General features: G+C 49.9%; 8 protein-coding genes across 8 annotated transcripts; 3 read left to right on the top strand and 5 right to left on the bottom strand.

Moving 5' to 3' along the window:
* Nucleotides 1-557: 557 nt before the first annotated feature.
* Nucleotides 558-4,126, bottom strand: BO85DRAFT_169590 (putative mucin family signaling protein Msb2). The gene has a single exon (XM_025654278.1). It carries the CDS (start codon nucleotides 4,006-4,008, stop codon nucleotides 1,051-1,053), a length of 2,958 nt encoding a protein of 985 aa, XP_025510870.1. The 5' UTR covers nucleotides 4,009-4,126; the 3' UTR covers nucleotides 558-1,050.
* A 1,173-nt stretch (nucleotides 4,127-5,299) lies between these two features.
* On the bottom strand, nucleotides 5,300-5,989 carry BO85DRAFT_453603 (uncharacterized protein). The gene has a single exon (XM_025661088.1). It carries the CDS (start codon nucleotides 5,539-5,541, stop codon nucleotides 5,317-5,319), a length of 225 nt encoding a protein of 74 aa, XP_025510869.1. The 5' UTR covers nucleotides 5,542-5,989; the 3' UTR covers nucleotides 5,300-5,316.
* Nucleotides 5,990-7,919: 1,930 nt separating this feature from the next.
* Nucleotides 7,920-8,679, top strand: BO85DRAFT_332344 (uncharacterized protein; the record flags this gene model as incomplete). The annotated part of the gene is made up of 3 exons (XM_025655442.1): nucleotides 7,920-8,048; nucleotides 8,374-8,420; nucleotides 8,538-8,679. Coding segments are annotated over 3 exons (318 nt in total), but the record flags the coding sequence as incomplete, so codon positions are not given.
* A 390-nt stretch (nucleotides 8,680-9,069) lies between these two features.
* Nucleotides 9,070-10,186, bottom strand: BO85DRAFT_453600 (L-PSP endoribonuclease family protein). Its single transcript, XM_025661087.1, has 3 exons — nucleotides 9,772-10,186; nucleotides 9,540-9,689; nucleotides 9,070-9,484 (listed from the first exon to the last, which is right to left on the bottom strand). Exons 1-3 carry the CDS (start codon nucleotides 9,934-9,936, stop codon nucleotides 9,380-9,382), a joined length of 420 nt encoding a protein of 139 aa, XP_025510867.1. The 5' UTR covers nucleotides 9,937-10,186; the 3' UTR covers nucleotides 9,070-9,379.
* A 563-nt stretch (nucleotides 10,187-10,749) lies between these two features.
* BO85DRAFT_505504 (uncharacterized protein) lies at nucleotides 10,750-12,789 on the top strand (the record flags this gene model as incomplete). The annotated part of the gene is made up of 4 exons (XM_025664334.1): nucleotides 10,750-11,083; nucleotides 11,184-11,490; nucleotides 11,566-11,707; nucleotides 11,782-12,789. 4 exons carry the CDS (start codon nucleotides 10,750-10,752, stop codon nucleotides 12,367-12,369), a joined length of 1,371 nt encoding a protein of 456 aa, XP_025510866.1. The 3' UTR covers nucleotides 12,370-12,789.
* On the bottom strand, nucleotides 12,703-15,385 carry BO85DRAFT_169561 (uncharacterized protein). Its single transcript, XM_025654277.1, has one exon. It carries the CDS (start codon nucleotides 15,083-15,085, stop codon nucleotides 12,869-12,871), a length of 2,217 nt encoding a protein of 738 aa, XP_025510865.1. The 5' UTR covers nucleotides 15,086-15,385; the 3' UTR covers nucleotides 12,703-12,868.
* A 7-nt stretch (nucleotides 15,386-15,392) lies between these two features.
* Nucleotides 15,393-17,601, bottom strand: BO85DRAFT_430595 (ESCRT-II subunit protein VPS36; the record flags this gene model as incomplete). The annotated part of the gene is made up of 3 exons (XM_025658295.1): nucleotides 15,393-17,170; nucleotides 17,223-17,358; nucleotides 17,501-17,601. 3 exons carry the CDS (start codon nucleotides 17,599-17,601, stop codon nucleotides 15,536-15,538), a joined length of 1,872 nt encoding a protein of 623 aa, XP_025510864.1. The 3' UTR covers nucleotides 15,393-15,535.
* A 446-nt stretch (nucleotides 17,602-18,047) lies between these two features.
* BO85DRAFT_169511 (SAC3/GANP domain protein) lies at nucleotides 18,048-19,886 on the top strand. The gene is made up of 3 exons (XM_025654276.1): nucleotides 18,048-18,200; nucleotides 18,258-19,515; nucleotides 19,569-19,886. Exons 1-3 carry the CDS (start codon nucleotides 18,128-18,130, stop codon nucleotides 19,783-19,785), a joined length of 1,548 nt encoding a protein of 515 aa, XP_025510863.1. The 5' UTR covers nucleotides 18,048-18,127; the 3' UTR covers nucleotides 19,786-19,886.
* Nucleotides 19,887-25,536: the final 5,650 nt, after the last annotated feature.

The raw sequence follows: 25,536 nt of genomic DNA, 5'->3' as shown, positions 1-25,536 counted from the left end.
ATGAAATGGTTCTTCTGACTTCAATATTATTCGCCTCTCTCCGCTGCATTTTTGTACTGTACATAATAGTTGTCTCTTAGCGTTTTTTCTGCTCTCCTTTCAGCCAAACATCATCAGTCATCACGAACCACATCATTCAAGGGCCAGGTCAAACGCATCACTTGCTACTTAATGGTTCCTCCGCATTTGCCTATCAACAGAAACAATCCCTACCAAGGTACCTGTGCAAAATACCTGCAGACCTCAAACCATCAAACTACATCCTACATCTCTACAAAAGAATCAACCACATTTGAACATTTTCATTCAGCCCAACCCAACCTAGTCAGATTTAATCCAAACTAGCTGGGCTAAGCTAAATAGCTAGCTTTGCATGCTTGCATTTCGGTCTACTTTGATAAAAATAAGGAGAAATATACATCTGTACACATAGCGAGATATAAAGAAAAAAGGACGGACAAAGAGGTAGATAAACAAAACGCGGGGTAGGAGAGTATAGCACGGCGTTCACTCGTCACAGCAGATACCTACCACCCAATCATTAAAGAAAAGCGTAGGGGAGAGGGTGAGTTCAGTCAGGAGGAATAGGTAGGATCCATGCCTGAGGGAAGATGGATGATCATAGGGAGAGGATGGAAAGAAAATATAGAAAATGGGTTAGAAGAAGAGTAATAAAGTGATTGCGGTGGCAGGTCTTTTTTTCTGTGTCACCATAAGGAGAGTAAGAATGGTATGGATGAAAAGGTAGTGGATAAAATGGCACAAAACGTGTGGGGAATAAGAAGAGTAGAAAAGAAAAAGAAAAAGGATATAATCAAACAAATGCCAGGGAAATGAGGACGCGATGGCATATCAAGATAAAATGTGAATACAGTTGGGAACAAATGGCAACATCAACAACGCTTGGTATGTATTCCACACAGATTAGGGGCCCAACGCCCCCAACAACCTCTCTAGAGCGTTGCGTCATGGCTTCGGCTTATATTTTGGCCCTGTCTAGTATTGAACAAAGTACACGATCCATGGTTTATAGGAGAAATACTGATGGGCTTAGTTCCAGCCGAGCGAGTTCTCGGCCATCACCGGCGCGCTGATCATCTGGGTGCGGCCAGTGCCCCGGCTGTTCTGGCTGTTGCGGGAGAGACGGCCACCTGCGCCGAAGACGGACCCAGCGCCGCGACCTTCGCTCATCTGGTCGACGCTCGAGGGGGAGCGCTGGTGCAACTGGCGCTTCTTCCGGTACCGACGCGCAACCCAGAACATACCAGCACCATATGCTGCAGCACCGGCCACAGCACCACATCCGATACCAACGGCACTAGCCTTGGTGGTTCCAGATGAGCTGGTACCAGCATCGCTTTGGTCGTAGCCACCGTCACTGCCATCGCCGTTGCTGCTGCTGCTACCCGATCCACCGCTGTTGGACGAGCTGCCACTGGAAGAACCCGAGTCGCCCACCAGAAGAGGGATGGAAGGGTCGATCATGGCCATCAATGTCTTGACCGTCTCGTTGGGCTGCTCGTAGAGCCTCGAAATGGGGTTGTGGAGCATCTTCCTCAGGGTGTCAACGTCATCCGAAGGGATGTACATCAGCGCAACGGTAGCAATGTAGCCAGTGCTTGCCGAGTTGTCGTAGGGTTGGAGGTCGTACATGACCACGTCAGAGTCATTGAGCTGCAACGCGTAGCCCATACCCTCGGGAACATACATGAAGATCTGGGAGGAAGACAAGGGTGTTGTGGCCACAAAGCTCCAGCGCAGTTTGCCATTGAATCCGATTTGGACCAAGGTATCGTTGGCCGGCTGTTCGGGAAGACCACCAGAAGGAGAGATCGATCCAGGAAGCTGAGGAGCAGCAGTGCTGGTACTCGAATGGGTAGCTGTGCCCGTGCTCAGTGACGTAGTAGTCGTGGGCTCAACCACGAGAATGCTTGACGGCAGGTAGTTGTCAGAATCGGAGGTGGTCGTGGTCGGTTTGGGGGCTACAGTCGTCTCAGCGGCCGAGGTGGTCGTCGTGGTGGGTTGGGCGATAGGCGTGGGCGTTTCCTTGCTGGTAGTGGACGGGGCATAGGAAGGCGTCGCAGATACCAGACCCGAGGACTCCTTGGTGGAAGTGATCAAGGGTATCGAAGAGGCAGGGCCAGAAATGGAGGTAAACTTGGATGCAGAGCTGGTGCCAATAGCAGAGCCTGAAACGGATCCAGAAGCAGATCCCGACACAGATCCAGATGCAGAGCCAGGAGCCGATGTAGGAATAACACCTGCAGATCCCGAAACGGATCCAGACGCCGACGTAGGGAACAGTCCCGCAGATCCAGATACAGACCCAGATACCGATGTAGGAATGACGCCTGCAGATCCAGAGGCGGATTCAGAAGCCAATGAAGAAGATGCTGATTCAGAAGTGGTTCCAAAAAGACCCGTCGAGGCAGATCCTGAAACGGAAGCAGAAGCAGATTCAGTCGAAGTGGGCATGATGACAATGCCACCACTGATGATAGGAGTCGAGGCTCCCGCTGAGGAGCTCTGGGTTCCGCTGGAAGCCCCGGGAATAAGAGCCGTCGAAGTGGCCGAGATACCCAGGCTGATAGCCGAAGGTTCCAAGGAAGCGCCTGAGGATGTGCCAAGTAGGGCAGAAACAATATTGACCGATCCAGAAGATGAGGCAGGCGTAACCACAGGAACACTAACGGAGATGGTAGGGAGGCTCAGAGGGAAAGCACTGGAGTCGGCAGACTCGCTTGCACTCTTGCTAGTAGCAGAGGCAGATCCGCTGGAAGTGGTGGTAGTAGGGAAGAGGTCCGAGAGGAAGCCGAGGACACCTCCTGATGATGAGGGCGTGGAAGAAGAAGAGGTCACGTCTTCAGATGCAGACGGGATGAGGCTCGAGGATGCTGACCCAGTAGTCTGAGAGGCTGCGCCTGACGAGGTGGCCTGAACAGATGTAACCTGACTCGAGGAGCTCTGGGTTGAAGACTCGGACTTCGAAGTAGACTCAGCCAGAGGGACCTGAGCGGAAGAACTCTGGGCAGATGCGCTCTGGCTAGTGATAAGCTGACTCGAAGTCTCTGCCTTCGAGCTAGGAGTGGCAGATTCCGACTGCGAAGCCTCGGCAGAAGACTCCGTAGTGGAAGCAGGGGTCGAGGATGCTGGGCTGGATGAGCTTTGAGTGGTGGAATCCTTAGCCGTAGAACTCTCCGAAGTCGTCGAGCTATCGCTTGTAGAACTCTTGCTTGACGTGACATCTACAATGACGCCAGCAGAGCTTGAAGCGGGAGCGGGGGTTGCAGAGCTGGACTCGGCTGGCGATGCGGTAGGGCTGGCCGTGGAGGTTGCGCTGGTGCTGGTAGAGGACCCCAAGATACTTGAAATGAAGCTCTCCCAGGAGTCAGCCAACGAACTCTGGCTAGATGTAGTAGCTGCTGCTGCGGCCGCTGCGGCCGACGAAGAAGCTGTCTCTGCCGTCGTTGCTGCTGCTGACGAAGAAGCTGCCTCTGGTTTCGCTGACGATTCAGACGCGGAAGTGTGCTTCTCGGATTCGGAGGTAGACTTCTGCTTTTCCGAGTCACTGGTAGTTGAATCCTTGTCGGATGTTGTCGCGCTCGCCGTAGAAGTAGCAGCAGCTGCCGCCGGGGTACTCTCTGCACGCTCAAGGGTAGAGCTAGTTGTCGTTGAAGCACCGGGAACGTTGGGTGCCGTGCCCACAATAGTATGCGTAACACCATTGGCGTCCACGGAAATGGTTACAGGAACAACGATAACAGCAGGTGAAGGGTCAACGATCGGGCTTGTTTGTTCATTGTCCGAGGTGGGCGCTGAATCATGCGTGCTCGTTTCGGACCTGGTTGTCAACTCGACAGGCGTAACGGGCTGGGAGGAACCAGGAACGGCGGAGCTAACCTCACGCGCTCCCAAGTCCCGGATCTGTCCTGCCTCCCGGGCTGCGACGAGCTCGAGGCCGCCCAAGGACAGGAACGCGGCCAACAACGAAGTCGTGGGCGCAATCATATTGATTCGAATGGTTGGGTAACAATAGCAGGCGATAAAGAGTGGTCAGGTGGTCGAAAAGACCGTAAAAATGCTGAAATGAATGGACAGAGCGAAGGCTCAGATGGGAACCTCCAAAACCAAATATCCCAAGGCACGGAGTATTCAAACGTCAAGGATCAAAGCCAGTCGTTGAGATTGCTGATGCATGGGGTCGGTGGTTGGAAATTCGAATAGTCTAACCCCCGGGCTATATAGATGTCCTATTCCCGGCGTTTTCGTATATCCACCTCTCCACAATTTGAACCACTTGAAGCGAACTTATCTCAATCGAAGGATGGCGCGAGCGATGGCGATATCCCGAATCGGTCGACGGCTGGGGATGCGATGACAACGGTCGGTAAGCTTCCTGGTATATTGAGTCGAACAACAACCAGAAAGTTTGCAGATATCACAAAACTATATCACCAAAAAAATTCTCCGAATCAAAAATATCGATAGCGACAAGCTCTAGTAGTGCACTGACAGCTGACGGATGGATGTGCGCGCACCAACGGCGGGAGTTCGGTATAAACAAAGCGGGTTCAAAGAGCGGCAGGGGGTGTGGTCGATGAGAAACCAACAGTAACCCCTCACGAAAACTACCAGCAAACAAAACAATAACGAGTGTAGAGGCGGTAAGGAGCGAGCGACAAGATCTAAGAAAGGGATGTTAAGTGAGAAAAACGGCCGTGGAGAGGGGGAAAGGTGGAGGTGGTAATGGTAGTGGAGGAGGGGGGGGTGGGTTGTTATGGTGAACGGCGGTTGGAGGTGGTGGTAGTACCTGAAGAGGGCGCGCGACCGTGGGAGGGGGATGGGATGCAAGGAGAGAAAGGCTGAGGATGAATTGGCAAGTCCCAACGGCTCGTTGACGTAGAAAAGGTGTTCGCAGGTGGGCTACGTCAACGAAGCACCGGCGCTGGCGAAGCAAAAACGGGGCGAAGAGGGGGGAAAGAGAGAGGAAGAGAGAGGAGGAAGGGGGAAAGGATGGTAGTAAAGAATGAAAAAGATAGGCGATGCAAAGTGAAGAAGCAGAAGAAGAATAATAATAATGCCAAAGGAAGGACGGGAAAAATCAAAATCAAAAAAATGGTGGTAGTAATTAGGAACAGTAATAATAACAACAGCACTAAAATGAATGAAAGGAGAGTGAGAGGGAAGGGGAGATTACTTCTGGCTGGCGGTTTGGATTAGTTTGGCTTAGTTGGTTTGCCGGTCCGTGTCATCGCCTTTTTTTGGTAGATTTGATTATTTTGGGGCCCGGCTTTTACTTTTTGACTTTACTTTACTTTACTTAGCTCTTACCACCACCACTTGGATTTCCGGGTTGGGCTGTGGGAGTTGTGGTTTGGTACCACTGGAAAAAAGGGGGGGGAGGAGGGAAGGAAGGGAAAAAGGCACGGCAGGGGAAAAACGAGGCACACCAAAGCAGAGGGGGAAAAAGGCAGGAAGCACGCGGGAAAAGCAAAGGAAAAGGCCGTGGCTACAATGCCAACCACCCCATGACAAGGCCATAAACCACACGCACCGGGTAGAAGGTGGGCCCCCTTCCACTTCGTCCCACCTCTTGCCGTACGGTATTGTACCTTGGTTGCCGTATCTTCACCTCGCATCCTCATTATCCCAATTGCACATTTGCTCACTCACTGACGACAAATGCCCGCAACAACCTGGGGTTGAGCATGTTCTAGGTCTTTACTATTTGATACTGGAGTTGCTGTCGTTGCTGTCGTTGCTGTCGTTGCGTGTCACAGGTTCTGGACTCTCTGCCTACACCTCATGCACTACAAGTCATTACATCCCGGCTAATATGTAAGAGTGTATTTACTAATGGCCGAATGAATGAATGAAATGAATAGTGTGAACGGACAGTATGTGCGTGTCTGGCCGGAGGAACGTCCCAATGGAGAAGGCATGTACGCATGCCGTCCTGGTCGAACCCCCCCCATCAAAAGGTACACTAGATGCCAAACGATCAATAGTATACGGAGAAGAGAGCTTATTTGGGTACTGACCATGGCCGCACTCCGTTTATAGTGCAGTATCTATCTACAACGGCGCACATCAAGACCAACTCCAAGCTCGCTACCGCTGGAACTATTGAGAACACCCTCACCCCGAGCGGTTCAGGCCATAGATCGCATGATATGCAGTGGACAGAACTCTTTCTTTGGGAGTCTAGACGTTGAAAGAGGGGTAGCATGGTGTATTTCGATCGACATACTAGGGTCTCGTCAACCGAACAGATATGGAGCACAAGGTGTCAATCAGGTATCTCCTCTTCACAGATCGGGAACTCCTCCGCGCACTTTGTGTGCAGTGTAGAGCAGAACAAGGCAGGGTATAGTGTAGGCTGCGGGCTGTCATATGCCCTGGCAGTTTGCTCGAGGCTGGGTTGATGCCGCAGCATGCAGAAGGTGCATAGAATCAGGAAGAGGACACAGCCCGGCAGTTGCACTACCTCACGGAGACAGAGAATGATTGGTGGCCATGTTGACAAAGTGTCCAATCATTCCGGGATGTCGCAGGGAAATATGGTAAGGAAATTAACCCATCAAAGTCGGCTCGTATGGGGAGATAATGATCGCGGTCTAAGGAATGGGGGAAGATTGATGCTTAAACTTGAAATGGGATCCTCAAATTTCAGGCATGTCACGAAGGACTCAAGGATACATACTGGATAGGTAGCACAGCGTAAAGTGGCCGGTGAAAGTGGCCAGGGACAATTGCCGATCAGCAGTGGTACGGCGCGCATCGTAATTCCCGCCTCGCACGCCAGCCTCTTCTGCAAAGGGCATAATTCCGTCAAGGTTCGGACCACCACAAGGCCTAGACTGACGGCGTCGTTTTAGTGTGGGTGGTTCCTGGATGGATGTGGGGATAGCCCCGGTGCGTGGTGATACGGGCAAAATAAGTTGCTGCAGCCTGCTCGACGGGCTGGCAACTGAGCAAAAACAACTCCAGGCAAGGATCATCAAGAGAGAAAGAGAGAGAAAATCGCATGGCTTGGTTCGGTTCGAACAGGCGAGCAAAAGGGATTTTTTTTTCGTAACTTGGATCGGAGGAATGTGATAAGCATGGGGTTATGCACCTGCCAGCCAAGATAATGCGGTCGGGTGCATTTCCTCCTCCTTGAGAAGGAAAGCAGTGTTTCTTTCCTCTCTGCCTAACATTACAACCACCAGCAAAGAAATTATAAAATCCAAGAAAATAAAATAAAAAAGTAAGATTATTGATGCCCCTTCCCCTCCCGCCCGCCGGGTTGAGTCAGTCACAATGATGGCCATCCACCCCCGGCTGTCTCACCATCCCTTCTTAACCCCAAAGCATCCAATACCATCCGTGCCTCGTACGGAGCCACTACGTATGCGCACCCGTCCCATCCATTCTACCGGTATGCAACAGGCCTTACTATATTCAATATGAGATACCTGTAAAGCTCCTCCATGACATGGGTATGTGGTGTGCTAATATGCTGGTAGCACTGCATCTTGGGAAATTCTAGTTGCTGCCTTCAAGACCATCCTCTTCCATTCAGAAGCTAGTGGCGAACACTATTGACCTCAGGGCCTTTCGAGAACGTGCTCCATTCCGTTAGTCCTGGGCTAATTTCTTAGCCTACTCACGAAGGATGGGAGGAGGGGCCTGCTCAGACTCCAGCAAGACCCGGCCCGGTTAACGCTGGGCGAGGAAGACGATGGAAGGCATGTTCATGTCTTACACCACGTGCATGCCCAGCGGCGCCAACCGTCACAAGCAGGGAAAAATAAGAGTTGTACGTACTATCTTCTACTTCTAACCCGCCAGTCGGTGCTGGTGCTTTTTGACAGCGCGGCAATCATCGATCTTTTTCTCCCTGACATGATTGGAATGTCAGAAATGCAGGAGAGTCGCTCACAGCCCCTGCTGGGGGGGCCGCCGTCAGGGCTGAAACAATGGCTCTTTCCATCCCTTCGGTCTCAGAATTGCCACGAACAGAATCGTACAAAATTCCACAGATCGCGTATTGGCTGAGACTCTTGGTACCCAAGGCCAGCACAGTCAGAAAGGATTTGCAGGAGCGCCCCCATGGTCATTGATTCTTCGAGTGTTGGATCTCACGAAGAGCATGGCCTAGGACGATGTGCGACTCTAGAAGGCTGACGGTCAGAACTGCTTCAGCAGCATATGCAGATCGGGAAAGTCAAAGCTTCGATTAAGACCCAAATCCAGATGGGTTCCTCTGTAATACTTAGGAATTGGATCGTCGTTCGCCTGAGTTGACTAGAAAGCTAGATGAGTCGTAGCACCCACGGAACTTCGTCCAGCAGTGGCACCATTGTTCGCGTTGCTATTTTAATCTTGTAGGCTGAGTCCATTCAAAGAGCGTCTTCGAGTCTAAGCCTTGGACGGACGTAAGACCACTCACTGACCATTTTTACTAGGCCATTGTATCTTGAGGACCTCTAGCGCTAGGCCCATCACATATATCTCTATCCTGATACCATTATATCATATGTAAATGCGACCAGTTCCTGGGACGGGGGATATGACCCTGAATCTAATGAACCATGGACAAAAGTTGCCAACGATCCAAGGACTGGGAAATTACTTCAAGCAGGCACTAAGCCTGTTCCTGACTGCTGCCCCACCGTGGCCCTTGGTTCCATTGGTTGGTGGTCGGCTCTTGGCGCGTGCATTGCCCCCATGCGGACTAGCCTCGCCCATTTTGAGGCCAGCGATTCCCTCCATCTCCAGCAGATCCAATCCTGGAGACAGTCACGATGTTCGGATCAGAGCCTGAAAAAGGTCGATCAGTTCAGTAGTTGCAGTGGACTATCCCTGAACTGTTCCAACTGCAAATCTTTATAATTCAGCTTCCTACCAGCTTATACGGAAGGCCACTCTGAGATGGAGAACCATGCTAATAATAGCAGATCAGTTCTTATTTGATCCATGACCCGTTGGAGCTGAATCTGTGCTTTTACCGACCCAGCCGATCTGAGACACAATGGTTCGCTTAGCTACGATAGAGGATCCAGCATAGAGCACGGAGGACGGAGTAAATAGCACGAATGATCTTCTCGCATCAGCCATCTAAGCTGCATCCGACAGCCGGTGTCGCATTAGACATAACTAAGCCCAGCTGCCGCTCGAATCCATGCATAAAGTCACCGTTGGCATTCCGATTGCTAACATTAGAAATCGGGCTTGTCGACGCATAGGCTGTTCACACCAGGCTCGCCGGTCTATCCGTTGCCCCCAGCCGAGATGCAGAGTATATGCACATAAGCAGTGTTTGTCTGCATTTGTCCAGTTATGTACTCGCATAGCATCACATTCATATCCAGGAATTTGCATCATTGCTTGCTGCTCACAGACGAGACCCTCGACCTGGCACACTGCTCACCACCCCAGCACACTCAATCTCCACATCAGTCCCCATTGGCAATGTCTTGACCGCAACGCATGTACGAGCCTAGGTTTATCAGTAAGTATGTGACTCTGCCCAGGGGCAATCAGGCGAAACGCACCGGTTTCGGATCCGCGAAAAAGGAACTATAGACTTCATTGACAGCGGCAAAGTCATTCATATCAGCCAGGAATATGTTGACTTTCACGGCATCCTGGAGACTAGAGCCGCCTGCTTCAAGGACGGCACTCAGGTTGTTGAGGATTTGTTTCTGGACCTCGTTAGCTGAGTAGCTTTAGGCACACCCTTGGTTAGGGATATTTATTTGGGTTATGTAGGAATGAATGATGTACCGTTCTTTCTTGGATTGATCCCTCAACCATCTTGCCTGTAGCAGGGTTCACGCCCACCTGCCCAGAGCAGTAGACCATGTCGCCGACGACAATGCCCTGGGAGAGGAATGGCGGTGGGAGAGGGGCCTTTTGGGTGCGGATGGGGATTCTGGTTGCTTTGGACATCGTGAATATTGTAGATGCTATAGTTTCCTCTTTCTGGCAGTTGATATAACCTATATTGTTTCCTCGAAAGGCAGTAATGCTTCGGAATATATACCTGGGGAAGGGCGAAGGTTGATGATAAGCGGGGAAGTCGGAGGAGTCGCGCTTATCATGAGTGGTGACCCACCGAGATGTGACTAAGAATGCTGGCGATAATGAGGAGATCATGCACACCACAGAGATGGTACCTTATGACAATGGCAGATATTTGGGTGTAGGCTCTTGAGTTTCTGATACTATGAATAACATTGAGACATACCAATCAAGTTGGGAAGGGTTGTTAATAGATCTGACAGTACCAACCGGTTAGACCAACTGATAACCGTGCCACAACTATATATCTTCTTCACAACCGCCAATGTTGCTCAACACCACAACCCTAGATTTCGTGCTCTGAAGCACATCACGCAAACACCATTTAGCTCGAGAGAACCTCATTAACATAGTTCACTTCTGTAAATCTAACACAATGACACTCTCCTCCAGCTGCATTCCAACGTCACATTCACAGATTTCATACAACGCAACCACGAACTTCCTCATCTTCAAACATCATAAACGGATCAGTCTCCGCCAGATGTCTCCGCATTAGCAGATATCACAAACGGTGCACGCAGATTCACTCTCTTAACACAAGATGGCCTTTGCCACGACGACTGAACACGTCCACAGCTCATCTTTTGAATGCACTCTGTGCTACAAGATGCAGCCACGTCCCTATCCTTCTCATCATCCTCATATTCCTTCTCTGCATTCGTGAACTACCCAGAGATCATGGATCCCCGGGGTATGCGGAAGAAGGTGGCCGAAGCAGCGGCGCGTCTCAGGCTCTCCAAAGCTAGGAGGGACCTCGCGAAGCTGAAAGCTGCGAAAAAGATGATTGAAGAGCAGCGAGCAGAAGCAGCTGCAGAAGAAAGAGCTGCCGCCGAACTTAACGATACTGAATACATCAGATGGCCAGCCTTCAGAGTCATGGAAACGATCCCCGAGATCTCTGAGACAAAGTCCGTTGATATCCAAGTCCACGGCATGAAAGCCAGGGTTTATTTAGACCGTCCTGACGAAGATATCGTGCCGCTGCGGTACCTCAAAAGAGCAGACAAAGATAGTGAGTATATATACCCATCCAAGCGCATCCAATACTCTCCATATCATGTCACATAGGTAGACCATTTCCAAAGGAGCAAAGCTAATTAAAATACTATTAGAGATCGTCCACCGCGCTGTCTGGATCTTCCGCGTCGCCAGAAATGGACGTCGAGTCAATCAGAATAGATGGCCTACCCTCGAGACCATTTTCTTCGACGTCTTCCGTAACCTCAAGAATTCTCCTCAGTGGGATAAAGGTCTCTTTGAGGACGAGGCAGGCAGTGCTGCAACCTGTCCAACCAATCTTGAATTCAGACAAGCACGTTACAACCAAGACAACGTACTTCATGCTCTCATATCCGAGCTGTTCTTCAACGTGGATGTCATGCACCCGACTTCAAAGCCTATGCTTTGGTTCCACCTCTAGTACGTAACAACATCAACCCTAACAGACCCTACACAGCAACGATACACTAACCCCATCCCCTCCCATCCAACCAGTCCGAAGGTCATGGGAGAATATCTCGAATATTGGACCGGATATAAGGAGAAACGTCAAGACGGACCTTGTACCTCCGGCCGCGTCGTCGTTGATTATTACCCCGATGCTATGTACGCACGCACCGTCCTGCCAATGACAACTGTATAGTCCACCCCCCTCAACCCTCATATGCCACCTCCCCCAAAGACCAACCCAACCCACTAACGCACCCCCAGACCCTCACCGACAACCAACCCCTCCACAAAACCCTCTCCCAAAACTTCCAACTCCACCTCGGCCAACTCCTAACCAACCTGCACCACATGCACATCCACCGCCACCACCTCCCGGACCAAGAAGTCTTCCTAATCAACCTCCACGGCAGCAGACTCCACGTCCAACGCGCCATATTCCCCAGTTCCAAGATCTCACGCATCTACTGCAAGAAGTACAAGCCCGTCGACACTTCCAACACCGAACTGCACACTTTCCGCGCCGGAGACGCCACTCGCCGCTACACCGAGCAAGATCTCGAGCACGATATTGATCAACTCGATTGGCTACACACTCTCAAAGAGGAGAGAACCGAGGCTCCGGACGAAGATGACGCCCCCGTGTTTCGCGTGCTCGCTAGCAAGGAATATGATCTCTGGAAAAAGACCGATTGGCATGCCGCGTTGAAGCTGTTGGCTGGCCTCAATCGTTATTTGATGGGCGGCCGCGCTAAGTGTGGTGTTATGCAGAATATGTTTGAGAAGTTTCCGCAGGAGGAGGAGGTGTCGCAGCCTGTGGAGTCGTCGTCGTCGTCTGCGGCTAGGCGCTGAGGGGGGTGAGGGATGGATGGATGGTGGTGGTGGTTTTTGCGCTGCCAGTGCGATAGGCGTTGGGGACGGGACGTGTGTTCAATCTCTCGTCTTAACTTTTCTTTCGGTGCTTCTCTTTCTTTCTTCATGGCTTGCACTTTGCTTGCCCTTGGCTTTGCTTAGCTTTGCCTTTGCTTGTCTTTTGCTAGCTCTTTGCTTCGCGTTTGCTTGGTCTCCGCTTAGCCTTTGCTTGCACTTTGCTTTGCATTTACTTTGCTTTTGTATTGCCCTTACTGGCTCTCTGCCTTCGTTTCTCTTTCACGTCTTTTGCTCATACCAAATTGATGTACCCATAGCATAGCGGGAAGATGGCGTTAATAGAGCAGATAGCGTAGCTTAGTTTCCAATGATGAATGTAACTCTAACTACTGAGAGGAGACGCACTACATAGTACATACTCGTTGGTCATGGCAGAAATCAGCTCAAATAGTCATACAGAATTGTGCGAAGACATCCAAATTTAGTCTCCATGACGCCGCTCAGACTCAAAAGCCGTAAAAGCATCAATGCCCCGTCCGTCTTGTCCTCCCGTGCGGAAGTATTCAACAACAACACCTATGGCGTAGCATGTTCCTGCGGTAGCTACGCCACTGAACAACATCCTGCGCAAAGCTTGGCCAGCTCTGGATTGGCGTTTCGAAGAAGAGTCTTTAGCTTGTGAAGTCTCGTCTGGTAATTCGGTCTGATGATCAGGAGCTTGGCCGGAGAAATGTTCCCGTGGTAGCTGAATAGGTGATGTAGACTGTTTCAGGGTTTCACTATTTCGGCCGTCGAGGCTAGCTTCAATTTTGTCCGCTGCTTTGGAAGGGGGAGCGGAATTGTCATGCACCGAACTGCTGGATTTTTTAAACACAAGAATATCCCCACCACCGGAAACTATTTCGTAACCATCGGTACGCATTCTTGCAAAATGGGGTAAGAACTTGGCAGGGGCATTTAGGCGACCTAAAATTTCTGCCGGATGGATTGTCTCGTCTGAAGCCTGGAAAGATGAGCTTGTCTCTGCTTCGTTTACTTGAAGGGTCGAGGGATCATATGCAAGCACTCGATAGGTTTCGGTCGATGGGGTATCAACGTGTGGCTGCTCAATGGTAGCAGATTGATCGAAGTTCTTGGTAGCTTCCTGCTTTCCAGACTGGTGTACCTGTGAAGCTTCCCGACTTTCTGCAGTTTGCTGATTGGGTTGTACACCAACGTCTGATTTCTCTGGCATGACGGACTCGTCAGAGGCACCGACAGTCTCATGCTTTTGAAACTTGCTTCGAACGCTCTGGGCGTCAATGTCACCAGCGGGATCGACAAATGAATCGAACTTATCGTCGAGAGATTGACGGATCTGCTTCTCAATCTCAGGATCAATACTAGGCCTAGCCAAGTATTGGGAACGAATATCACTGGCATTCAGGAGGTCTAAATCCTCCTTCCTCTCTGCTTGCACCCTGTCCTGTTCGTGTGCTGTACTTAGCGGACTTTCAGGCGTCTCTAGAGATCTCATCGAAGCCTCATTGCTTGGTTGATCTCCAAACGAACGACTGTTGACCGGCGCTTCTAGGTGATCATAGGTGACGCGTCCGCTGCCCATTGTGAGATCCTGAAGCTTAGGTTGATCGGCCATGATCGCTTCTGAGAGACTACTGAGTTTCTCAGAAACATCTCTCTGGTCTTTCATAGTATCAATTGATGGCTCCAAAGCTTTGTAGCAAACTTCTGTTGGTGAATCCGATTTCTGCACCTCAGGGGTTTGAAAGGGCTCATCCGCGACTGGTGCCACCTCAACACGTTGTTGCGATGTTTCTTCTGCGCTATCGTTTCCTGCTTCTGTTGCCGGCTTAGGTTCTGAAACTGATCGTTCGAATGGGGATAGATAGCCGGTGGGCCCAGAAGGAGGCTTCTGGGTCCCGGCCAATGTATCAATGTCGTTCCCGCGAGAACCCTTTGCTGTGGCCACCGGCTGCTCAGGATCCTTGGGTATCATACGACCACTAACAGGATCGAATTCATAGTCTGGTCGACCCGTCTCTGATATAATCTCGTCTGAAGATGGGACCCCGCCACTCACGTCTGATTGTGGCTTCTTGGGCGATTCCGAAGAGTCCTTCGAGACTGCAGTAGTGGCCTTCGGGCGTGCTGTTGTATTCATGGTACTTTCCGACTTGTCAAGACCTAGGAAAGAACGACAAATGGAGGTAAAGGCATTATCAAGCTTCTCAAAGGAGCTAAATGGCTGCAACCTTCTTCCGAACAATGCTGCGTAGGGATCCTTATCAATCTCCCTCTTGATCTGGTTCATTCTCTCCTTGATGCGGGACCTTTCGGCCTCCCAAAAGTCACCCTTAATACCATTTCGATTGTAAAATTGAAAAGACTTGTCTCGATCATAGCCCGGTCCGTAACCTCGGAACCCCCATGGATTCTGACTTTCGTACACGTTCGCTTTCCGCGGACGTGTGGGCTTTTCACGAAGCTTCGAAAGACAGTATCGTCTGTGCTTATCTATCTGCTTCTCCAAATACTCGTAGTTTATCCTCTCGCCCGGACCGCGCCATATGTGACGGCGCTGGCAGGAGGACTTCAGATGTTGAGATGATGCGAAGAGTATGGCTCGGGGATAAGTTCTGGCCAGGGCCGTGGAACGTCTGACGGCCCTGATATCTGCAACTGCGGTTGTATATATCATGGTGAGACTCGCAAGGGCCCTGTGTTTGGAGTATACAAACTAGAATGGAAGGACGCTAAGCAAGGAGTGATGAAGCTCTTCGACCACGACGTCAGACCGGATTCGGACGGCCACTGAGCTGTCTTCGGTTACATCACAGGGGACGATAAGGGGTCAGGAGGACCGCTACAAGGACAGTAACCACAAAGTAGAATCTTTTATCAGAGAGATAGCTAATCAGTTTATCGGAAAGAGAGCTAGAATACTGATGAACGAAGCATGGAGTGACTTGGAAGTGCAAGGGAGAGAGGGAGTTGGCAGCTGATAAGGCGGAGAGAGCTCCGATAAGCCAATCACGGGGCAAACGCGGGGTTGTCGGTCTAGAACCGTGCCTCAGGCAGAAACTCAAAGTAGATGTTGCTCGCTCAGAATCATCATATGTGGGATTCTTAGTCAAGATCCCCGTCATATCTATATGTCATGGTTGTCTATGCTAACTTTTGCAAGTCCTAGATCATCCACTACCTGCAGGCCTGGGTCAGATGAAATATAGTTAAACCAGAACCGTAGCCCCTCAATTCCCTGTTCTCTGCAAAGGACTCCCTTATCCTCTGCCATCTCCAACTCCTCCGCTGCAACGCCCACACTCCATTTGAATCGCTGTGCCGCCTCCTGTGCGGTCACGGCACGTCCAAACAGACGCCAGTCCCAGGCTACCGGCTCCGTGGGTGGCACTTGACGGAGCTCTGCCATCCAGTCTAGCAGCTGCCGAAGGGTCTTCTCATCAGTCCAGTCGTATCGTTGAACAACGAGCAGTCCACTCTTGAAACGACGCAGACGAACTGGCAACTTCAATTTCTCCCACAGTTCCGCAGCCTTCTGAAAGTCCGAAGGACTGACGAGCTCGACCCCGTTTCGGGACCGGTTGAAGATTGCCCATAAGTCGATAAGACTAATAATCCCGCCTTCTTTCTGTAAGACACCCTTACGATCGTCGGTTAGATATTCCGCTAAATTTCGGGACAACTCCGACAGATATAGGCTCTCTGCCCCAGACCCGAGCATATCTTTCGTCGTCACCATACCCAACGCCGCCGCTGATTCCGAAAGGACGGCGCTAGTTTCAGCAGAGCTCTCGTCACTAGCCATCCCAGACTCGCGGGCTAGCGTCTCAGCAAGCGCAACAATATGTTTCGCCGATGCCATAAGCGCTTCGAGATCCTCGAAAGCATTGCCAATGACGAGCTCATTGTTCTTACGAGCCTCAAGGCCTCGTCGCTCAAGCCCCGCAATGCCAACTCCCGGTGAGCGAGGCTGTGATGCTCCAGGGCCGTTCGCTAATGCAGGCACGGCTAAACCTTGAGCTTCGAGGCTTGACTGCGATGGTTGTTGTGGCACAGGCGGAGCATTGTAAAGAAGCCATTTCCGCTGGATCAAGGCGCCCTTCAACCTTTCAAGAAATATCTTTTCGCCGCCTCCACGGAATGACAATTTCATGCAATCTTTGATTTGCTTGCTCTTAATACTGCCCTGATCAAAAACAGGGGCCGGGGATTCTGCACGGTAGTGATCGCCATTGGTGACTTTGAGGATATTGGCAGAGACCAAGGAAGCTCCACACATTTCACATTCGATGAGAGACGGATGGTTGACGAATGTGCAGCGTGGACATGACACTTGGGCGCCATTTTGTGGAACCGTTAGGTTCTTGGGGCCATGATTCCCAAGTAAGGACTCTTGCCCAGGTTGGGGGATTGGTGGCGTCGCAACAGAGCTCTCACGACTTGTTGCAGCAGTGATTGCAGCCTTAAGGATAGTCGCAAGAGGGGGTTTGATACCACATGCCAGGCAAGGAGGTATCGGCGTGGACGCGGTAGCGGTGGACGGGTCGAAATTGGAGGGCACGGGATTGGAGAAGGTGCATATAGGGCATACCCATGTCGCATTCACGGGTGGAGGAAGTCCCGCACTAGGATGAGACACGGACTTTGGGGTCAGGGGCGACTGCGATCGAGAGGGACTTGCGCCAGCGCTTTTCGACCGGTCAATGTTCTTCAGTGGCTTAGGGTATAGCGTAATCTTTGGAGAGGACTTCCAGAAGCTTGCCTATAATACATTAGATTTTCAGGCCAGTTTGCACGATTAAACCAGCACGTACTTGGTACTCTGTTCTATCAATATCCTTGAGGTCAATGCCAACTGAGTATTTCCGCGGCTCATCAACTGCTACATAACAGACACGATGCGAGGTCAAATAGGCATGGCCATTCTGATAATTGGGGATTTTATATTTTCTGATCATGCAAGAGACATTAACAGTCAGCAATTGAGAAGATATATACTGTGTCACTAAGGCTCGGTTCCAGAAGAAGTGACATAGACCCAAGCATGGAGAGACCACCGATGCAGCAGGTGAAGTAACAACCGGCTACTCACCCTTCGTACAACCCCACCGCATCCTGGACAAAGAGTAAGGTCTCGTCGGGCAACAGCGAGGGGCGAAGCGCAGTTGTCAGATCCAAAGGCTTGAAGAACATCTAGTAAGATCAAGCAGCATCTCTTCACGATTGAAAGGGTGAAGAGGGGCAGAGTATACGAAAGCGAGATGCCTTGGCGCTGCTTGTATTGCTCGTTATCAGTCCAGATCGGCGTGCTGATGTAATATGTCTGTTTTGGGTAGGCGGTATCTTGTCCCCGTGCCAAGACGAAATCTCCGCCACCGAGACAAGTCAAGTGGGATCCAGCGTCACTAAGCGAGTCTCCCTCTCTCTCCGCTCATCATCCTTATTCACTCACCCTGAAGCCCGGAGAACATACCCCTGTGGATAACTTACATATCATCTTGCCCCTTGTCTCGTTAGAAACAGACCTGCCGACCTTATTTTTCTCTTACATTCAGTGATACCTACTCGGCTCTGTTGGTGTAGGAATATGTTCTGACTGGCTCGAACCAAATCATCCGTAGTTAATACCTCTCTTTTCTGATCATCATCACTCTTCGCATTTCTTTATTGTCCCCTTTTGCACTGGCCCTTAAAATAGATCATCGTTTCTTCATTCATCATGAGCTCCGGCATCCCACCATGGCGTGTTGCGGCTTCAGCCACCGCTACCACCTCAATTCACTCTGGTCATGGTATGCTTCTCTTCCCGCCCGTGATATTTGTTCAGACTTGACTAACGTGGTCAGCAGTGGCCCCAGCTTATATCCCAGTGCAAGCACGCCGTAGTATCGCGCCCACAAAAGCCACCAACCCTGTTCCTTCTACACCCCCGACGACGTCTGCCGATGCCGCCACCCGCAAAAAAGTAGAATTTCCAGAAGCCGTCCGCAAATATGTGCAACGCAGCTTTGCGCCTGAAAACCGCCTTCCCACGGTCGACCGGAGTGAGATGGAGGCGAAACTCAAGTCGGTCATCACGGAGGCAGCAGAGGGTAATATGCTCGATAAGATCGACTGGGAAACCCTACCTCTGCCGCAGGTCATGGTTCAAAACGACCGCAACATGGTGCTCGCCAGCCCAGGTGTCTCGACTTGGGCCACATTTGGGACACATTCGCCGAAGAAGTCCAGCACTCCATTGGTTGACCTATCGAAGAAGAGGAAATCGGTGGAGTACCACGGAGACGCGAGCAGCTGTCCACCATGGAGACAAACTAACAACCAGAATGCCTTTGAAGACCGAGTCACTTATCCTTCCACAGACAAGCGGCAGAAGATGGACAGTAAGAACCCAAGTAAGTCAAAAGCTAATCTGGAGATGCGGAGGAAACGTTTCGAGGACGCACAAGGACGACATGGATCTTCACCCTCATCCCGCGGTGCATCACCGACCCCCAACGCAAACCAAGGCCCTGTTGTCGGAAGGTGCCAGGAGCTCGAGAAGAACTACTTCCGCCTGACTTCTGCACCGAATCCGGATACCGTCCGTCCCTTGCCGGTCTTGATGAAAACATTAGACCTACTGAAGAAGAAATGGAAAAAGGACAACAACTATGGCTATATCTGTGATCAGTTCAAATCCCTCCGTCAAGATTTGACTGTACAGCATATCAGGAACGAATTCACTGTCAGCGTCTATGAAATCCATGCCCGAATTGCCCTAGAGAAAGGTGACCTTGGTGAGTATAATCAGTGCCAGACTCAACTACGAGCGTTGTATGCACAGCAACTTGGCGGTCATCCTACGGAGTTCAAGGCCTATCGTATCCTCTATTTCATCCATACCCGCAATTGGACGGCCATGAACGATGCCTTGGCCGATCTAACTGCAGCAGACAAACGGGATCTTGCTGTGAAACATGCGTTGGATGTCCGTTCCGCTCTTGCTCTCGGGAACTATCACCGTTTCTTTCAGCTTTATCTCGATACCCCGAATATGGGGGCTTATCTAATGGATATGTTTGTGGATCGTGAGCGACTTTCTGCACTTGCAGCAATTTGTAAAGCGTAAGTTTCTCTCCAGACTCTACGTGTGGCAGCCACTGACCTTGATAATACAGGTACAAACCTGACGTAAACATCCGTTTCATTACTGAAGAACTTGGTTTCGAGTCCGACGAGCAGAGCGCCCGCTTCATTTTGGACCATACTTCGGAGGACCTCCTCCAAGAGAAAGATGGCGTGGTGAGACTGCTTACGGGTGGCAGGGCCGGCCAACTGTTCGAAGGAGCCAAGGCCGAGGCCCACCGAATTGTCGATATCAAGGGACAGATCTAAAGTCCGTATCTTCTCGATTTTACTTCCTTTCTTCTATTCCTCCTTGCAACCTGCGGTTTCACTTTCACCTTCCGACACCCCTTTCACCATTCTGGATACTTCTAGCACACCCCAGCTTTCCCCTATTCTGTTCGTTTCTTCAGGGCGCTTGGAGTTCTGTTCGTTTTATTTCCTTGCTTCCGGCATTAGAGGCGTCCTGCATTAACCGCTTACGATCTGAGTACATATACCCATTTTGACTTGAGGAGGATTGGTAGTGCACAGAGAGGGAAAAAAAGTCGATGGATGGAAGGCAGAAGTGGGTATAAGGGAAGGGGCGTCTGACGTTTGTTTTGATAACATTTCGGTAGCGCAGCTGTCAATACAATGATCATTGTCAATTCTAAAACACGAAAAGTATGGGCAGCAGCCCCATTGTACCCACCACGGCGTCAACTGATACAAGTCTGTCTCCGGTAGTATAAGAACAGAGACGGTACTCATTATCCTGCCCACTGCGCCAATTTCACCCCCCTCATGAACCTTACCACCCACCCTCAAGCCAATAAAAACCCACTCCCTTCAACATCAGACACATCCATTCATCCTAACATTATGTATCCAACAGGACATACAAAGTACTTACCACCACAATCGACCCACAAATGAGGGGTACGTCAAAACAGTTACTAAGTAGTCACATTGATACCCCGCACCTCATCAACACAAGCGAGATGAGATCAAAGTTACATGAAAGAGGAAGTAAGTTGACCGTTAGAGGAAGATCGACAGTGATAAGTCAACAATGATCTATGTATGTACTCCGTATGTATGTATGTATCTACTATCTATCTATCTATCTACTCTCGTACATGATACATGACACTATACTATACCCAGCTAGTTACATATCTAATCCACTAAATCTGACAAGTCGATCTCTCCCACTCCTCAATAAGTAGATAGTCCTCCCTTCCCCACCGATCTAGACCCGTACTTTTGGGCCTCTCCATAAAGTACTCAGTACGGAGTACTTACTGTGGCACCTGAGTGAGTGAGTGACCATGCATATACTTTCCAAACTAAGTAGGTAAGTAAGTAGATAACCGTTATTTAGTATCCGATGGTGGCAAAACCCTGAAAAGACGAGACGAGACGGAAATCAAACCCGATGATCAGCTGTAGATCGATTTCGATCATCGCGAGTTAGATAACTCCTGGGGGCCGGGTTGATGCACTAGTATCAATTGCTTACTACTATATAGCTTGATTTGATCGGAGGAGGGGAAAGGAAGGGTGGTGCATATGACATCTGGAGAATGATATATCAGATTTGCAGGATGGGTTGGGGGTTATCTGCACGAGGCTGAAGATGGTATATGGTATAGGTGCTGCTGTTTGGATTCGTCAGATGAGGGTTGTTTCAGTGCTTGTTTCATGGTCTATAATATTGAGGGACTGAAACAATATGATTGTTTGGTACTTTTCACGTGGTGGTGGTGGTGGTGGTGGTGCGGGGTTTACCAGAGTATACACAAAGTAACAGCAGGACATGATCTATGGATCCGTGCTTCACATAAATGGGCTGAAATTACGCAATATACCTGTGGTATTGTGGCACAAAGTAACTACAATCAGCTGTTGTGCTTTTTAGCTCAGCTACAGAGAGTACTTAACTCAGCTGGCTAGTGGGTTCGATGGATGGGTCGATTTTACCCACATACAATCCAGAGTGGCGAATAATAAAATGATCTGATCAGCTGCGCGCTTATTCGGTCCAGCTATCTAAAGTACCTACTAGATACTTTTGTAGGTAGCTAAGTTGCTGCAGTGTGCCTCGACTACTGTATCTAGTTAGTTAGCTACCTTTATCTTCCATTGGCTACTAACGGTAAGATGGATAGACTGAAATTCTAAATTGTGGCGTGGCGTTGACTTCAGCTTTCGCTTGTTCGCACGTATCGTTTTCTTTTTTGTTTTTCCCCTTATTTCTTATACTCGCATATACGAGCAATAACCTTATGCGGACGGCGTCTGGAATAAGCCCAGTTAGGGATTTGACTGGGTGCAGTGACTGGGCTGTCTACTACCTGCAAGGGTGGTGTGTCTGTGAATGTGGATGAGGTGCAGGGTGTACAAGGTTTTCGAGAACTGGCTTGGGGGAGGAATGGAATGGATCTAGATGATCTGTGTAGTAGAGTAATATCTTGCTTGGAGAATCCATGTCATACTCTGCAGCTGGAGTATGCCACTACTGTAGGTACTGGAGGAGACAGAGATCGCGTGCATTACCCTATCTACAAAAGTAGATACGGAGGTAAATATATGAGGCTGGATGCAAAGTACTTGACCTTTTTATAATAATGCAGCTCAGTCGTCCCTTACAGTTTTCGGTCATATTGGAAAAAGTGCGGTTATACCTCTTAGCCTTGCCAACTAGCTAGCATTTGGGTTACAGCATTTTTGGGATCCAAACTAATCCATCTTTGAGGCGGAACTCCGGGGGATTCTCTTCAGACCTGATCGTCTTCCACCTATACTAGATGGAGAAGAGACCCTGTGCCGATCCAAACTGATTTAGAAAAAAAAAGTGTAGCAAATGTAAAGTCCGGGTTGGGTGACTGGATTGGGTAAAATCCAGGCATACAACCATGGATGCATTTCCAGCCTAAGTACCTTTTTTCCCCGTCCGAGCTCCCTTCGCAGAGTTTCAGGCTCGGAGGTACAGCGGTACAGGGGAAATGATAGTCCAGGAGATGGGTAAATTGGAAAAAGATAAAAATTGGGAGCAGTTCGTCCCTTTCCCGTTTTCTTTTCTCCGCTTAGTAAAAAAAAAAAAAAAGAAAAAAAAAATTATGAAGTCGTCGGGGTTAATTAAACTCTGCTACGATTGATCGAACAAGTCTAGATATAACTAGATACTCTGTAGAACTGGTTACTAATTAGTTGTTAAAACTAGTTGACACCTGAATCAGCCGGCAGTTGGCAGCCCTCCGTTAATTAAAAAGGAAGGGCACACAGACCACAGGAATGTGTGTGTGTTTGTCTGTGGTGTGGTGTGTGGATGGGCAAACTCGGTGTGTGTGTTTTGAACCCACACACACCTTCTTCCTTGCCCACCCGAGCAGCCCAATGACCATTCCTGCCCTGCCCGTCGCAACTCAGGTACGCTGGACCGGGGGCCACTTGTGGCCCATACACAGTACGTACGCGCTGGGCTTTTGGTTTGTCTCCTGCAGAATCTGGGACACTCACGCACACCACAGTGACCACACACAGGGGCTGCGAGCCATGGTTGTCTTTATTTCTAGTCTGTTCGGCTGATTCTTATCGCCTATCGATCGGGGGGGTTTCCAGCTGGACGGTGCCGGCCTTCTATACCACACCCGGTTTAATGCGACGGGGGGAAAAGGGAATTTGGGAGGGGCGGTGGTTCACTGCTGCCCAACTGCGCCCAGGGGGATAAATATGAAAAGTAAAATAAGGGAAGTGAATCATGAACCCACCTTAAACTAACTAAATAACTAGTAACTAAAGGGAAAGAGAAAGGGGAAAATCATAATCAAGGAATAAAAATCACTAACAAGAAAGAGGGAAAAGAGTCAGGGATGACACTACCAACAGGGCTGGAAGCAGAAACGAACTAAGGAGTCTCAGCTAACTAAAGTATTTACTTCCTAGTTCCTTAGCGACCAACCAGGATGGACATCGGCCGTCATACCTTACGCGGTGCATCCATGCAGACGGCCGGGGAGCAGCTCCCGGTCTGCTGGTTGACTGGTGAATCGACTAAATAAAGGATTTTTAGGCACACAACCACCTGCTTTGGCGTCGAAGCTGAAGGAATTGACATTGGTGGGTGAGAAAATTTATTGGATTTTGTAAGGTGAGTGAGTGACTGACTGAGTCTGTATGGTGTGCTTTGTAGAATTTGGGTCTTGATTGTTGGGATTTGATTGATGTATGGTATGTATTGAGGCAGGCAGCGTTGGGTTATAATATCATTATATTGTCTCCTTCTGAACCGCTCTCTTGTCTTGTCCTTGTCTCGCAATCTTTTTGATTTTCCTTATGGATGATTTGCCCCCATCACTATCACAATCACAATCACTTTGCACCAAGCAGTTTGAGTTTATCGTCATTTCCTCTGTTAGTCTAGGTTTAAAAAAAGAAAGTGAAGAAAATAGACGCACTAGCTTCAAGGACCAGGCGATCCGAGCAGAAAACTAGTCCAGCCAGCCAGTCCAACGTCTATCACGATCTGCTACAAACCGGACATTGCCTTCCTTTGTTGGTAAGTGTATGTGCCTTCGACCGGCGGATGAAGTACCGCGCTCTGCCTATTTTCACTTACTTTTTCACCACCACCTCCTTTAATCCCAGTCATCTGGTTTTATACCCGCTTGTAACCCTTCTTTGGATCCTTCCTCGAGTTCGATTTACTGCCACGAGGACAGAACCGACGCCATACTAACCTCCCTCATCTCCAATTCGCAGGTCGGGGAACCAACCAACCGGGAACGAGGGTACTGGAGTACCCGCCACAGTTGAACCAGCAGTTCAATTTTCTCGACGGCTTCCATCCTTCACACCCCACGACGGTCCATGCCATCCGGCCACTAATCCACTCAATCCACTTATTTGCCTCTCCTTCGTCTGGGTCACAGCCACCAAGTGCTCCCGCAAAGTGGTGGTAGGAGTCAGGACGGCCCATTATTCTCCTATCGCCGTCCCTTTGACTCGACCGCTTACTACTACTTACTTCTTGCCTCTCCCACCACCACCATCATCATCGTCATCATCGCCGCCAACTTTACTATCTCCCGACTTCCATAACCAGGTGTGTCGCAAGGAGCAGGCGAACTATCTGGTAACTCAAAGAAAAGGAAAAATATTAAACCCTTCTGCTGGGGGGAGGACCTTCCAGAACACTGCAACCCTGGGAACCTTCCGCCGAGCTGTCACGCGTGGATCCTCGTCATTGTCCACCCACTGAACCACTCCAGCGCACCCATTCTATTCCCATCCACCCATCCATCCATCCATCCTCAGGGGCGGGGGGAATACCAAAGGAAAGCGGGCCGCTTTTTTTCTGTCCCAGTCGTCGCAATCCAGAACTCCCCATACCGGCTCGTCCGTGGTAGTCCTCCTCGTTTGAGGGCGAAAAATAGGCAAAGAAAGGCAAGCAGAAATTAGGAGGCCACTGCACTGTCACACTTGTCTGGGTTACTTGCAGACCAGCGTTTAGGGAGTTACTCTAATTTTTCTTACTATAACAACATATCGCCGCTGACAACCGTCCGCTCTATTTCATCCATTGACACACTCTCTTGTCCCTCTCTCTCTCTCTCTCTATTTCCCCATCAAACCCCAGGCTATTTTGTCTGTTACTATCTTTTTTACTGTATCACTTTAAAACGCTCCTTCATTGTTCAGATTTAAAGTTTTCGTCTTACTATATATTTTTTTTCTTTTCTTTTACTCATCTACCCTGTCTCTTTTGCCTCATTCGTCTCTCTCAGCTGCTACCCGGGATTGCCGCCCATTCTCTTGTTCTTTTGGTTTCTTTGTATTCCAACACATCCCATCGCCGACAAGACCTTCGAGTTTACAGTGATACGCCTGGACCGGGGTGGCTGACAACGGGCATAAAGTGGATGATCAGATCTTGTCTGCTGCAGGCCTCGCTCAAACCACCAAACCCTACTCGTCCCTGTACTTATTACGTCTTGCCTTGCCTCGGCGGCTGATCTGGCGTTCCCGACCACCTGT

Source organism: Aspergillus piperis, assembly GCF_003184755.1.
Source record: "Aspergillus piperis CBS 112811 unplaced genomic scaffold BO85scaffold_27, whole genome shotgun sequence".
NCBI classification, from domain to species: domain Eukaryota; kingdom Fungi; phylum Ascomycota; class Eurotiomycetes; order Eurotiales; family Aspergillaceae; genus Aspergillus; species Aspergillus piperis.
Note: the sequence above shows the minus strand (reverse complement) of the source record. Positions and strands in the feature narration are given on the sequence as shown.